This window comes from Girardinichthys multiradiatus, chromosome 23 (genome assembly GCF_021462225.1).
Source record: "Girardinichthys multiradiatus isolate DD_20200921_A chromosome 23, DD_fGirMul_XY1, whole genome shotgun sequence".
NCBI classification, from domain to species: Eukaryota; Metazoa; Chordata; class Actinopteri; order Cyprinodontiformes; family Goodeidae; genus Girardinichthys; species Girardinichthys multiradiatus.
The window spans coordinates 25699977-25714779 of NC_061815.1; the positions used below are offsets into that span (position 1 = coordinate 25699977).

General features: G+C 36.5%; 1 protein-coding gene across 3 annotated transcripts; it reads right to left on the reverse strand.

Annotated features, from left to right (window-relative positions):
• Positions 1 to 1932: 1932 nt before the first annotated feature.
• LOC124860712 (serine/threonine-protein kinase Nek3-like) lies at positions 1933 to 13716 on the reverse strand. Of its 3 annotated transcripts, XM_047354232.1 has the most exons (11): positions 13642 to 13716; positions 13272 to 13424; positions 10944 to 11037; positions 10467 to 10570; positions 10279 to 10362; positions 10090 to 10151; positions 9863 to 9952; positions 9053 to 9107; positions 6178 to 6366; positions 3884 to 3949; positions 3564 to 3603 (listed from the first exon to the last, which is right to left on the reverse strand). In XM_047354232.1, the coding sequence occupies exons 2-10, from the start codon at positions 13395 to 13397 to the stop codon at positions 3926 to 3928; spliced, it is 828 nt and encodes a 275-aa protein (XP_047210188.1). In that variant the 5' UTR covers positions 13398 to 13424; positions 13642 to 13716; the 3' UTR covers positions 3564 to 3603; positions 3884 to 3925. The 3 variants fall into 3 exon arrangements, with proteins under 3 accessions (XP_047210186.1, XP_047210187.1, XP_047210188.1); XM_047354230.1 differs by lacking the exons at positions 3564 to 3603; positions 3884 to 3949 and adding an exon at positions 1933 to 3423; XM_047354231.1 differs by lacking the exon at positions 3884 to 3949 and having other exon boundaries at positions 3443 to 3603.
• Positions 13717 to 14803: the final 1087 nt, after the last annotated feature.

Below are 14803 nucleotides of genomic sequence, written 5' to 3' on the forward strand. Positions count from 1 at the left end.
TATGGCCTTCGAAGGATCCAGCCCCTGAATTGGGACACACCAATAGTTTCCTTACTGTAGCTGTTCAGTTATTGAGGCAGTATCAGCCTACTAAAGTTTTTTAGTAATCAGTCATGGTTGAATCACCCCTGTATGAAGACTTCTCTGTGGAAACTGAATAAATATTCATCTGTTATCTTTTAAATCAGAGTACCGTGGAGGTTGGATTGATAGCAACATATTCGCTACAGCGCGAGTAACGTAAACAACTTCCAGTCGGATCTTCGGAGCTGACACAGTGTGAATGCGTTATTGGCGCCAAGAGAATGATGCTAAAGTCGGATGAAATACGCCATGGCCATTCAGACAGAGAATGCTTTAAAACTGTCCGATACATATCTGATTTAGCACCACATATGAAAGTGGCACAATTTGTATTTTTTTGGAAGTGAAAAAATTCAAATTAGGCCATTCAGACTGCCATGAAAAAGTAGTATATGGGTTGCATATGGGCAAAAAAATTGGATTTGGGTATTTTTTGTGAGTTTCTTGAACTGAAGCATATGGAAAGACACCAGCAATGATCTAAGAAAACAAATTGTTGCTAATCCAATTTAGAAAGGTTTGAAGGCTATCTCTGAACAATTTAAAGTCTATTATTTTACATTTCACAGGAGTGCACGTTCCAGCGAATTCACCTCAAAGTCAGACCGTGGAATGCTTGAAGAAACTGTAGAAATAAGAGCTACATCTCAAGACTACAGGTTGACAGCTCTACAACATTTTTCAGAGTGCAGGATAAGGAAGCGTCAAAATCTGCCTGTGTTTGGAATTTTGAGTTTGAGTTCTGTTTACTTTCTCACCACAGCCACGATTCTTTACTTGCATTATTTTAATTCATTTGTGTTTATTAGATTCTGGTGCTCAGGTATCTCTTTCTTTCCTGGATTCCTATGTTAGATGTTTAAGCTTGTATTTTCTTTCACAGTAATCTGTTTTGTTCACTTATGCCCCTTTTCCACTGGCTTGATTTGGCTATCCCAGAACAGCTCTGCACGGCTCTGCACGTTGTGTACCTCCTGGAGTCACGGCTTTAAAGCATCATGTGTCGTGCTGCATAACCGTGAATGAAGCACTGCCACGATGTGCGGTAAAAATCTTGGCTGGCCATTTGATCGGCTACATCAGCAAACACCTTTTCATTCCTTGTTAACCCCATCCAGCTGCCGCTGAATATTGCAGTCTCCTATGATCGCCAGAAAAGCTTGCACCTCATCATTGCTCCAAGGGGTGACTTTTTCGGATAACTGTCCTGACTCCATCAGATGTTTCTCTAGCTTGCTTGAATGCACGTTTGAAAATTGCGGTTGTTTTTTTTACGCTGGTCGACTCTTACGGCTGGCTGTGCCCACGGCCAATCAGTGAACAGCCGTTTGTTCACGTGACATACAGTACCGACTCGGCCTTGCTTAGCCCTGCTAAGGAGGTACCAAAAAAGTAGGTACTGGTACTGAAATAACAGTAATGGAAATGCTTGCAAAGCGAGCCGAGTGGAGCTGCGTCGGGCCACATCGAAGCAAGTGGAAAAGGGAAACGTGCTGCTCCCAAGCACTGTTCTGTGCGCTGGTCCGACAAAAATTCAACATTAAACAACAGTAAGAATATTTTGAAAAAGAGCACTCCATTGTTCGCTGCTTTCTTCAACCATTGATGTAAGGCTATGTTTTGTGTGACTTACTTTTATTTTTGTGAAAAGCTAGGTCAGCTATTTAGTTAAGTTAGAACTCTAAAATCTACAGAAAATGTACTCTCTTTTGATGATGACAGTACACAGTTTGTTGACAATGTGATAGAATCAGTTGTTGATCCCTCCTGGTTCCAGTTAGTTTTCAGTTGTTCAAGTCATTCACCTTCAATTACAGATTATCAAAAAGAAAAATGAAAATAATGACATGGTTTTTCAAATCAGTTTATTGCCTTAATCACAGTAGGTTAAATTCAACAAATGCATGTGAAAAACAATAAAGCCACAATATATTCATGAATATAAGGGTAAACTCTAGGTTCGATGTTGTAGAAAGGCAATTTTAAAGTCATTATGACCATTTTCAGTAAAAAGCACTTCTCTTTTTTGACCAGGTTAACTTTAGATTCAGTGCCTTAATAAATTTGAAAATAAGCATTGAAAGAAAAGATATGAAGTGTAATTGTTCTGTCTTGAAAATTGAAAATATTGACAATATATATATTGTAAAGCTCAACATTATAGAGAAATATAAGTGTTATATCGCTATATATGTTATATCGCTATATGTTACTGGGCTATATGTTTCACTCCTGCATTGCCACACAGGAGTGAAACAAATGCTAAGGGCAGGGCAGAGGCCAGAGAAAGATAAATTGCATAAATTCCATTAAAATGTTTTGTTGTATAACTAAATTGCCATTAGGGAATAAGAGACTGCTTCTAACTGTTTAAATTCATTCCATATTCTGCCATTCCAGCTCATTGTTTTCTTGAAATGAAGGGATGGATTGGACAGCAGTTTTTAACTCACCTAAGACCTTTTCCAAGTTTTCTGCTGCCTCCCTGACTGCTTTCACAAATTTCATGACTTCTGATCTGATATCAGCTTTTGTTGAGGCTGACTGCTTTGCTGTCTGATTGTTTTCAGCACGGTCAGATTCTTGCATCAATGAGCCGTTAAGTTGCATAGTTATATCTGAGGTAGATGCAGGGTTATCATTTTCATCCTCTGATTGGGGAGAAGCTGTGCCTGTCCTCTCTACTTCCCTTGCTTCCCTAATATGGTGAATCTCTTTAGCATCCATTGCAATGAAGAAGATATCCACTGCCACAAACAAACCAGACAGTACACCTGTTGCAACCTCTGCCACACGCACTACCCTTGACGTCTGTGCAGCAATCTTGCCAATGTTTAACACACTAACCAGTCGGATTAGCTCAGCAACGCCACTGAGGCCTTTTCCTGCCCGAAAGCCAATCCTTTTTAGATTTTCTGCTGTGACGCTGCCATCAGCATCACATGCTTGTGAACAACTGCTACCGATGGTTTGCAAACTATAGCTAATCTCCACAAGCCAGGAGACAACTGCACTGATATTCTGTTCAAAGTCTTTAATTATGCTGCGGACAGCTTTACGATCAGAAGACTGGTTGATCATATTTGTGATGTTTGAGGCACCAGCAGTGACTCCACCAACAACACCCACCCCCACACCAACTCCAGTGACAATAAGTGAGGCTCCAAAAGTGAATGGTGCCAGTATAAGCCCCACTATGGAAGTAATTCCTCCCACTGCTCCAATCACTCCTCCTGTTAGACTGCCGATGGTGGTCCCCTCATGAACACGCTCAAGACCATCAGCCAGAGCTCTCAGCTTCTCCAGCTTGATCTGAAGTTCTTCCACTGTTGTTTGACACTAATAAAAATAATTTATATATTTTTAGCAAAGATATTTAATACATTTTAATCAAAAGTTTAATCAAAATAAAATCAGAGCAACTTATATAACATTTTGTACAGTTTTACAGTGGTAGGAAAAAAAGGATATCAGCTTCTAGCAACCCTTCTGTATTCGTTCAGTCCACATAGCAGTGTACTGTCAAAACAAGTAGTAAATAAAACATTCAACAGCCAACCACACATAAATGACAAAAACAAATAAATTCTGCCTTATGTAAACAATTTTGTTTGAACCTTTCCAAAAAAAATAAAGGGTCCACTCAAACAACAACCTTTTCTTGTGTTTTTCGGAGTGGATAATACAAACAAGATGATCACCTGATTAATTTTTCCACTTTGAAAAATATGTTGTTATTCTCCTGCATTACTAGATATTCACATATGGGACACATAACTCTCATTTTGGTATTTCTTACCTCATATAATGCAAAAGATAAATAACTTCCAATATATTGGAATTAAAAAATATTCCCAGAAAGTTCCTAGAAGAAAAATAACAAAGCAGAGAAAAAAAACAAAGAAATATCACTAAATACCTAAATTCTAAAAAATTCCTATTGTCTTGTGAATAAATTAGGACACCCCATCTGTTTTTTGTTTTTTTTACATATTTAGACGTCTGGATATTGAATATCAATTTCAACACAACATAAAAATTCAAGTAATAAAAACAATGAAAACTGAAGAAAAAAGATTTCAGATTTTCTGTGAAATGTGAAGATAAATCGCAATTAAATGAGGAGAGTCCCACATTTATCGACATTTAAAATGGCTAAAAGTTTACACAGACATATCACATTAGGCGCAGATGAAGAGAACATTATCATTCAACATTTTGAAGGAGGTTTTGCCTGTTTATATCTCACACATTTAGTTTGGAATGCCCCCGACTTTTGAAGTGCGAGTGAACATCATGGTGAGATGTATGAGTTTCATACACTTTCAGAAAGAAGATTGTAGCAGTTTGTGAGTCTTTATGAGGTTAGGGATTTAATGAAGTCTCAGAAGTATTGGATATCAGCAAGTCTACTGCATTGAAACATCCTAAAAGTGGAGCACATTTAAAACGAACTTAATATGCCAATGACAAGTTCAACCTGAAAGTCAATCGAGAGATCCTGAAGAAAGTTTCCAAAACCCTAAAAAGCAGTTTAAACCCTAAAGAGCCACTCTTGCAGTACTGCTGATGTGAAAGCACAATCAAAAGGAGAGTGATGCACAAATTTTACTTTTGTGGGAGGTGTGCATGAAAGAAAACGTTGCTCTATAATAAAAACATGAAGTTCATACTAAAGATTGCCAGAGACAACAAAGATGAAGATCAGGACACTGGATTAATGTTCATTGGACAGATATGATCATGGCTTGTGGACTCTTTGCTGCAGCATGACCTGACCAGGCCACCATCATAGGATCCATCGTTAATAATATCATGCATCAGAGAGGACATCCGCAGCGTTTTGCTGTCCGTTATATTTCGAATCACACACAAACAGGTGACCCAGTTCAGTCATGTTATGGCCGACTCGTGATGCCTCGAATGTCACCAAATGCATCACGAACACAAGTCTAGATACTCGCTTCACAAAAAATCTGCCTGTATTACTCGATACACGCTTCGAAGCCTCGACACGCTGGACACATCACTAGCCAGAAGACTCTATTTGGGACAAGACTTAATTCTTGTGTTTTAAGCCACTGGATTTAGTTTCTGCTATTTGGTAGTTTTGATTGTATTTTGAACTTTGATTATTGCAGTATTGTTACATTTATTATAGTTTTGCTCTCATACCTTTATAAATTGTCATGTATTCTTTCTAAACAATCTTTTGGGTTTTCTCAATTATGTTGTGTCCACAATGAGACAGGATATAACAAGCTGTAAATCCATAACTGAAAAGTAAGAAAAGGAAGGTCCTGGGCCAAGTCAAGCCCAGATCTTTATCCCTCTGAGATGCTGTAGGTTAAACAGGCTGTATATGCAATAAGTGCCTCAAACATCTCGCACATGAAAGTGACGCATTGGGCAAACTTTCCTACGACTGATGTCAGATACTGGTAGATGGTTACAAGAAGTGTCTTTAGTTCCTTCAGCTAAAGGGGATAAGACTCGATGTGTCCCAATTTTTTCCTCAGTTAGAATCTACATTTTTGATATCCTTTATTTTATGAGGTACTAGGTTGTTTTTTTTATTTAGGTACAATAAAATCTTTTTCTCTTGCAAACACAAAGAAGTGAGATTACTCATCAATATGTGAACATCCCTAAATGAAGAACTGAATCTTTAACCGAATATCGTGTTCTGTTTTTACATGATTGTCAATCAATTTCTACAGATTTGGTCTAAAATTGATTGCTTTGCTATGATCAGAATCAAAACATAAAAACCTTAATTAGTGACTGCATTCCTGCTAAAAGCAAACATGTCCAAATAAAGTTTCTCTAAAAATCAAATACTTAATCTGCACATAACTTTAGCATTATTGCAAAACGTTTTTGGACTGTGTCTAAATATTTTTGCAGACAAAAAGTAGACCTTCTGTGTTTTATAAAAAAATCATAATTTTTAGATGTCATGCTTCGAATTAGGCTTAGCTGGAAATGAGGCACGTTTCTCGTAAAGTAATACTTTGAAAAATCATGAAGTCTAAATGCTGGCTGAAAAAAAGGGATTGTTAGTTCAATATAGTAATAACAATCATGTCATACCTTTGCCCTGAGACATCTGATGATGATAGGACGTGCCAGAATCTCACTGGCTGTGGGTCTATCTCTGGGATCTTTCTTCAGAAGGTCACTCAAGAGATCGCAAAGCTCAAAGGAAAACTCACTTGGGAGTTGTGCGTATTCAGCACGGATGATCTTAGGCATGAGCTTGATTGCCATCTCTTCAGTGAACTGAAAAGCAATAGAAATAAATTAAGCACTACTTTGCTTGCTGAAAAACGCTGACCATATTTTAAATACACTGCTCAAAAAAATAAAGGGAATACTTAAACAACAAACTTCTGTGAAATCAAACTGTCCACTTAGGAAGCAACACTGATTGACAATCAATTTCACATGTTGTTGTACAAATGGAATAGACAACAGGGGTAAATCTTTGGCAATTAGCAAGACACACTCAATAAAGGAGTGGTTCTGCAGGTGGGGACCACAGACCACTTCTCAGTACCAATGCTTTCTGGCTGATGTTTTGGTCAGAACAAAGTATTCAATGAGAATATTTCATTCATTCAGATCTAGGATCTGTTATTTGAGTGTTCCCTTTATTTTTTTGAACAGTGTAGTATTCTGTAAAGATTTTGCTTTGATATATTTTTTTTACAATCAAACCCCTATTACTATTTTAGATTATTTTCTCTTCGTAAAGAAAACCATAGCCCTTAAATAAAAACATACAGTACAGACCAAAAGTTTGGACACACCTTCTCATTCAAAGAGTTTTCTTTATTTTCATGACTATGAATATTGTAGCTTCACACTGAAGGCATCAAAACTATGAATTAACACATGTGGAATTATATACTGAACAAAAAAGTGTGAAACAACTGAAAATATGCCTTATATTCTAGGTTCTTCAAAGTAGCCACCTTTTGCTTTGATTACTGCTCCGCACACTCTTGGCATTCTGTTGATGAGCTTCAAGACGTAGTTACATTTAATGGTTTTCTAAAAGTCTTGAAGGAGTTCCCAGAGATGCTTAGCACTTGTTGGCCCTTTTGCCTTCACTCTGCGGTCCAGCTCACCCCAAACCATCTCGATTGGGTTCAGGTCCGGTGACTGTGGAGGCCAGGTCATCTGGCGCAGCACCCCATCACTCTCCTTCTTGGTCAAATAGCCCTTACACAGCCTGGTGGTGTGTTTGGGGTCATTGTCCTGTTGAAAAATAAATGATGGTCCAACAAAACACAAACCGGATGGAATAGCATGCTGCTGCAAGATGCTGTGGTAGCCATGCTGGTTCAGTATGCCTTCAATTTTGAATAAATCCCCAACAGTGTCACCAGCAAATCACACCCACACCATCACACCTCCTCCTCCATGCTTCACGGTGGGAACCAGGCATGTAGAGTCCATCCGTTCACCTCTTCTGCGCCGCACAAAGACACGGTGGTTGGAACCAAAGATCTCAAACTTGGACTCATCAGACCAAAGCACAGATTTCCACTGGTCTAATGTGCATTCCTTGTGTTCTTTAGCCCAAACAAGTCTCTTCTGCTTGTTGCCTGTCCTCAGCAGTGGTTTCTTAGCAGCTATTTTACCATGAAGGCCTGATTCACACAGTCTCCTCTTAACAGTTGTTCTAGAGATGTGTCTGCTGCTAGAACTGTGGCATTGACCTGTTCTCTAATCTGAGCTGCTGTTAACCTGCGATTTCTGAGGCTGGTGACTCGGATGAACTTATCGTGACTCTTGGTCTTCCTTTCCTGGGACGGTCCTCATGTGAGCCAGTTTCTTTGTAACGCTCGATGGTTTTTGCGACTGCACTTGGGGACACTTTCAAAGTTTTCCCAATTGTTCGGACTGACTGACCTTCATTTCTTAAAGTAATGATGGCCAATCGTTTTTCTTTACTTAGCTGCTTTTTTCTTGCCATAATACAAATTCTAACAGTCTATTCAGTAGGACTATCAGCTGTGTACTGTATCCACCTCCTGCACAACACAACTGATGGTCCCAACCCCATTTATAAGGCTTGAAATTCCACTTATTAAACCTGACAGGGCACACCTGTGAAGTGAAAATCATTTCAGGTGACAACCTCTTAAAGCTCATCAACAGAATGCCAAGAGTGTGCGGAGCAGTAATCAAAGCAATAGGTGGCTACTTTGAAGAACCTAGAATATAAGACATATTTTCAGTTGTTTCACACTTTTTTGTTCAGTATATAATTCCACATGTGTTAATTCATAGTTTTGATGCCTTCAGTGTGAAGCTACAATATTCATAGTCATGAAAATAAAGAAAACTTTGAATGAAAAGGTGTGTCCAAACGTTTGGTCTGTACTGTATATAACAGCTAAGAGGCTATAGATACATTTCTGAACAAGCTCTCTTGTGTTTGTACAATTTTAATTTCTCAAGACAAACATTTAATACTTAAGCTTTAGAATACACCCAATCTCACTTATGGTTAACCACACTCAAAAACTGCATTTAAATTTACGAGACAGGCAACAACAACACTTTTAATGTGGTAAAATGCAGTGTTGCTACATAAAAGTTAGTTAATGAACGCAAAGGATAAGAAGCATGATAAAACAAATGTATCTGCCTCAGAGCAGAGAACAGCAGTGGACAGAATCTGCCTCACAGTCTATATAAGGGTCGCTATGCTATGGCACATTGCAAAGATCATTTAATGTTTGCCAATCATATCAAATTGTCATTTTCCTCAACCTTGTTTAAAATGTAAATTTGGTTTTTCAAAGCAAAAGACTCAAAATACAGATGATTGACACTTTAAATGTAGCCTTACCTTTGTAGAAGTCAAATGAATATTGACAAATAGTACCTTCAGGGAATGTTTGGATGGAAATTGAACAGTTTTAAAGTGTTATTCCCTTCTTGTGCAACTCACCACTCGCTGTTTTGTACAAAGCTCATAGAGGATGCATCCAACCGACCAAATGTCACTAAAAAGTACATTTATCGTGTAAGTAAACAAATCAGTTCAAAATATGGTTTTACCAATAAAACATAATGTGCAGGAATAAGAAAGCTATACGTCGTCAAAAACAGAACAGAACATAAGACAGAAAAATCTAAAATGTGGGGAATACTGCAGTTCTAATATTTACTGTTGTCTCAATTAGAAAACCTCAGCATTTAACATGAACTGAATGACATTAAATTGACTGTCAAACTGTTACTTAAAACTATGATATTTATAAGACTGTGTATAGTTTTGAATTTCTGTGGTTAAATGTATTGCCAAAGCATTTATTGGGTAATGAATAAAAAAGTGAATTAAAGTTGTTCAGGGTGGCATGTTAGAATAAATGGTTATTTAATCTGTGTCACATCGTCTTAACTTTATTTCAGCAGATCTTTTTACAACTGAACATGGGATCTATGCAATTTTGGAATCTCTCCCTTCAAGTGGTTAGATGTTATCAATATTATATTTTGTTTCAATTCTATAGAAAAAGATGGTCTGAGTTGCTACTGTTTGTCAGTGAAACCTTGTGTAATGTTCTTTTCTGTTTCACCTGATCTTGACGTGTTTCTTCAGAATTACTGCATCAGTAGTTTAGTTTTAAAATTTGAAGTCTGCATGTTTTTAAAGGTAAAAAGTGTAGAGATAATCTTTTCAATTGTGTATGATCCTTAAAGCCTATAATCCTTGCTTTAGCAAATCTCATGTTTAAGCAGCAGTAAATAGATATACCTTTTGGCATCATAGGTGCCCTCTGTAAAGACTTCAGGTGCCAGATAATTTATTGTTGGCTCTGAAGTCACTGATGACAGTTTCTTTGAACTGTTTGAGAAATAAAATACATAAAACATGAAAGATCTATGAAAATAAACATTAGTCATGGTGTCCTTTAAATCCATTATAATTGCAAATATTATATATATAAATTAAACTGCTGCAAGGTTTCTACAATACATTACTTTTCATGTATGTTTCCGAATCCACCCAAGCACACTAGTCCAAATTCTGTAAAGAGTACAGTCTACAGAAAGAAGAACAACAAAGTGTAAATAAACTTCACACACAGACTGGGGAAAAACACTGTTGGATAAACTTTACACTGTTAAGAAACAGAACAGCACATTTTCATTTTCTAATCTGTTAATTACCTTTGGCATCAGATCTTTGTGAAGCAAAGCAACTTCGTGAATGGCTTTTAGGGCCATACAGATCTCAGCAATCCAGCTCAGAACCTGCAAATTAAATTATTTCACAAAACAATTGTAGGAATAAATTTAAATTGGATTATTTGCAGTATTTCACTAAAATGTGTCTTTAAATATATTTTCAAAACAACCTTGGATTCTCGTGGGGTCTCTGATGGCATTTCTCTAATCTTATCAGCAAGGCTCCCCCCATGGCAGTTCTCCATCACTACATAGGAGATCTTCTGACTCTCATCTTTCATCCAAGAAAACAAAAGTAGTATTTTAGAACCGTTTTTATTTTTTGCATTTATTGTAAGAGATGCTCCCAACAAAACACAGGTTTTATATTTCTCTTAGAGCCCACTTACAATTATACATTTAATTTATCAATATATCAATCAGCTTATCCAAGAATGCATGCTGTTTTTGATAAAGGTCACCATTTTATTTTTTATAAAAAAAGAAAAAATATATATAACTTTACTATTTCTCCATAGCCTTACAGGTAGAATGAAACCTCAGCCCAATTTGTAAGTGATGTTATATGCTGATGGAGACAGTAATGCTCACATTACTATTTATTAAGAGTGTACAGTGGTACTCGCTGAATATGTGTCAAAACATACCTTTAAAATAGTTTTTTATTTTCACGAGATGGGGATGATCTAAATTCTGAAGGGTTTCTATCTCTGAGGTCAGTGCGTTTGGAGTAGCAGAATGCTGTTAAAAATGGCATATACATTAGTACAACATGACAAAGTTGTCATCTGATGAGCAAAAATACATTTTATTTATTAAAACAATTTATATCTTAAAATCACTTATAGATAGCATTACACTTGTGTCCTTAGTCTATATATGTTAATGAATATGTAAATTAACCCACTTCTTCCCTCACTCAAACAGAAAACACTTTTGAAGCTTTTTGTGTTATTAATGAAGTGTTATTTGAAAGCATTAATCCATGGTTAGTCCATACAATATGCTTAACATATGTGTGCTGTAAGGTACTAGTATACATGTTCATAGTATCATAAACTAAATCAAATCAAATGAAACTTTATGTCAATAGCACATTTCATCACAAGAGGATCTTAGTGCTTTACATAAGACTCTAAACCCATACCACATTCAAAACTTAAAGCACAAAAATTAAGACAAAAAACAAAACAACAGATAGGAATGTGTTGCATTTAAAAAATAAATACATTAAAAACTCCATCAAAAAGAAAAGTCTTAAGCTTGACCTTGAACGCTGAGAGGGTATCAGCTGTCTAGAAGCGTAGTGCACTTTTTGGACAATAAAGTTTGATAATATCTCTAAGATAGGGAGGAGCAGGGGAGCAAGAAACAACTGGAGGGAAGACAAGACTTTTAAAAAGAATATCTACTAAATACACGCAGGAGTAAACACTGCCATTGACTCCAGCAAACAGGAGCAATTTGCAATAATTTTCAGGTCAGGACACAGTTGTGTTCTCTTCAACTGCAAAGCTATCAGGTGGAATGAAGAGTTAAAAGAGATAAAAATAATAAACCATTTTTATTATTGTTTTAATTCCAGGTTCTTTGTCAAAACTTTAAAAGCAGCATATGACTGAAGCAGTCATGTCAGCATGTTGTTTCTGAATCCTAACTAATGCTGCAGAGTGCAAAAGACAGGTGAATGATGACTGTTTGAATTTAAACAAACCTAGCAGATTCTAAAACCATTTCATATCACAATAAAAAATAAACCCGTGAGCACAATTAAGTCTTGCATTCATAGGACACATCCTCATAACCCTCCAACGATACACATCTTGAATCATAGAACCTTTGGTTTTCAGCTATAAAACTTCCTCTTCTAGTTTATTTTATGATGCTCTTCTCACATTTCAATCCCTTTATTTACTCTAAACTTGTAAAATATGGGAACAAACCTTCATTGAGAGCACTGACGAGGGAATTCATGAAGAATTTTTGTAACTGTTTTGTGTTATTTTCTTATAATCTGCATTAGTTTTGTGAAAAAAGATCCACTAGATACACGTAGGACAAACAAAGCCATCAAGTCCAGAAAACAAGAGCAAGTTGCAGTTATTTTCAAATCAGGTTGCAGTTTCCTTTTCTTCAGCAGGATCAGTTTTAAAACTTATGAGATGTCAGAATAACAAAGTTATTGTATCTATTAAATATTATAAATGTATATTTTTATAATCATTTGTTTTTAATAATCTATATGTTGCAGTACCTTATGTGTGCAATTAATCTACAGTAAGTGTCACTCACCTATTTACCTAATGTACTAAATCTAGGTTGTGGTATTTTAAAACATTATTGGCATTAGTAAAAGACTTTTAAAGTCCTATAGTGTGTTTCAGCATACTGTTAGAAAATACACAACTGTGATTGTTTTTGCCATATTAATTAGCTAAAGTCCCTGTGGATATGTCCCTGGAGTATTTTAGGGCAGTATTTTATTATGCATCTATGCATGCTGCCTGTCTTAAAGGTTCGCCTTTGACTAACATTCTGTGTTTGTTCCTTACAATAAAAACTAATCAGCTGAACTTTGAGACCTGTCCTTATCACTACTTGTCACATCCTGGTCTATCACAACAACGCTTATGGAAATGTCTTTCTAAAGCTATATCTTGTTCATTTGATAAATAACAACATTCTATATGCTGGATGTCCTTCATTTCAATCTCAAATTTTGTGAGAAATACTACAGTACCTCTTTTTCTGCAATAATATTAATTATTTGTGTTAATATTAATTCTGAGAAGAAATGAACTGTGATCCTTAGTACTTAGTACTTCAAGCTAATACAAGTAAAGAGAAAAATTTAATGTTTCAATCATGCAGGAATTATTACTCTTAAGAAAAGTTGATTATTTAACAATTGCAAAATGCAAAGATATATGTTACTCATATTAGTCGTTATAGTGTAAAAATGGTTAATCTCTTACCTTTAGAGGGACCATCTTAATGTAGAATGAATCACCATCTTTTGTGGCAACAATGTCATTTTCTTTTTGTATTTTTTGTGTTACCACATAGCCTTCCTGTTCCAGCTTGCTTTGTTCTTTCCCCATCTTTCAGCAAACAAAACGGAGAAATTCCTGCACCGTGTAGATAAATTGTGTTGCTTATTAGCCTTTCTATACTATTTCTTCACAAACATATTCTTAGTTGATTTCAACAAAAAAATCAATTACACCTAATTTACATTTCTATACAAACTAAATTTTGATGTTTAAAAACAACACACATCAAAGAATAAACCAGATACAAAATACAAGAATGCATACATACTAACATCCTGAACTGACAACTGACCTGAAGTCAGAGTTTGTCTGCCTCTGCTCTGATAACCGGGGGAGCTGGAACTTATACTCATGAACTGAAAGTGAAACTATAGCAACTCTTGTTTTGAATAAAAACAAAGTGACCAATATGGAGGACCAATCCTGAAAAAATTTAAAATAAAAGCAGAAATATATATATTTTGTTTTTCCTTTTCCTTAGACATTCCTTTGTTCTTTTTACATTTCCTCATCTCTCTTTTTCCTTTACCGTTTGCATTTCTCCTTCATTGTGCAAATGAGGAGGGCTGCCTTCTTCTCTCCAGCTCCTCTACTACAGGTCCTTCTCAAAATATTAGCATATTGTGATAAAGTTCATTATTTTCCATAATGTCATAATGAAAATTTAACATTCATATATTTTAGATTCATTGCACACTAACTGAAATATTTCAGGTCTTTTATTGTCTTAATACGGATGATTTTGGCATACAGCTCATGAAAACCCAAAATTCCTATCTCACAAAATTAGCATATTTCATCCGACCAATAAAAGAAAAGTGTTTTTAATACAAAAAACGTCAACCTTCAAATAATCATGTACAGTTATGCACTCAATACTTGGTCGGGAATCCTTTTGCAGAAATGACTGCTTCAATGCGGCGTGGCATGGAGGCAATCAGCCTGTGGCACTGCTGAGGTCTTATGGAGGCCCAGGATGCTTCGATAGCGGCCTTTAGCTCATCCAGAGTGTTGGGTCTTGAGTCTCTCAACGTTCTCTTCACAATATCCCACAGATTCTCTATGGGGTTCAGGTCAGGAGAGTTGGCAGGCCAATTGAGCACAGTGATACCATGGTCAGTAAACCATTTACCAGTGGTTTTGGCACTGTGAGCAGGTGCCAGGTCGTGCTGAAAAATGAAATCTTCATCTCCATAAAGCTTTTCAGCAGATGGAAGCATGAAGTGCTCCAAAATCTCCTGATAGCCAGCTGCATTGACCCTGCCCTTGATAAAACACAGTGGACCAACACCAGCAGCTGACACGGCACCCCAGACCATCACTGACTGTGGGTACTTGACACTGGACCTCTGGCATTTTGGCATTTCCTTCTCCCCAGTCTTCCTCCAGACTCTGGCACATTGATTTCCGAATGACATGCAGAATTTGCTTTCATCCACAAAATGTACTTTGGA

Coding starts and splice junctions, on each gene's coding strand:
- LOC124860712 (XM_047354230.1), bottom strand. CDS start 13,397: ATGGGGAAAGAACAAAGCAAGCTGGAACAGGAAGGCTATGTGGTAACA. Junction 10,152..10,278: donor ACAAAGATCTGATGCCAAAG/GTAATTAACAGA, acceptor TTCTTTCTGTAG/ACTGTACTCTTTACAGAATT. Junction 9,953..10,089: donor TTCGGAAACATACATGAAAA/GTAATGTATTGT, acceptor TTTCTCAAACAG/TTCAAAGAAACTGTCATCAG.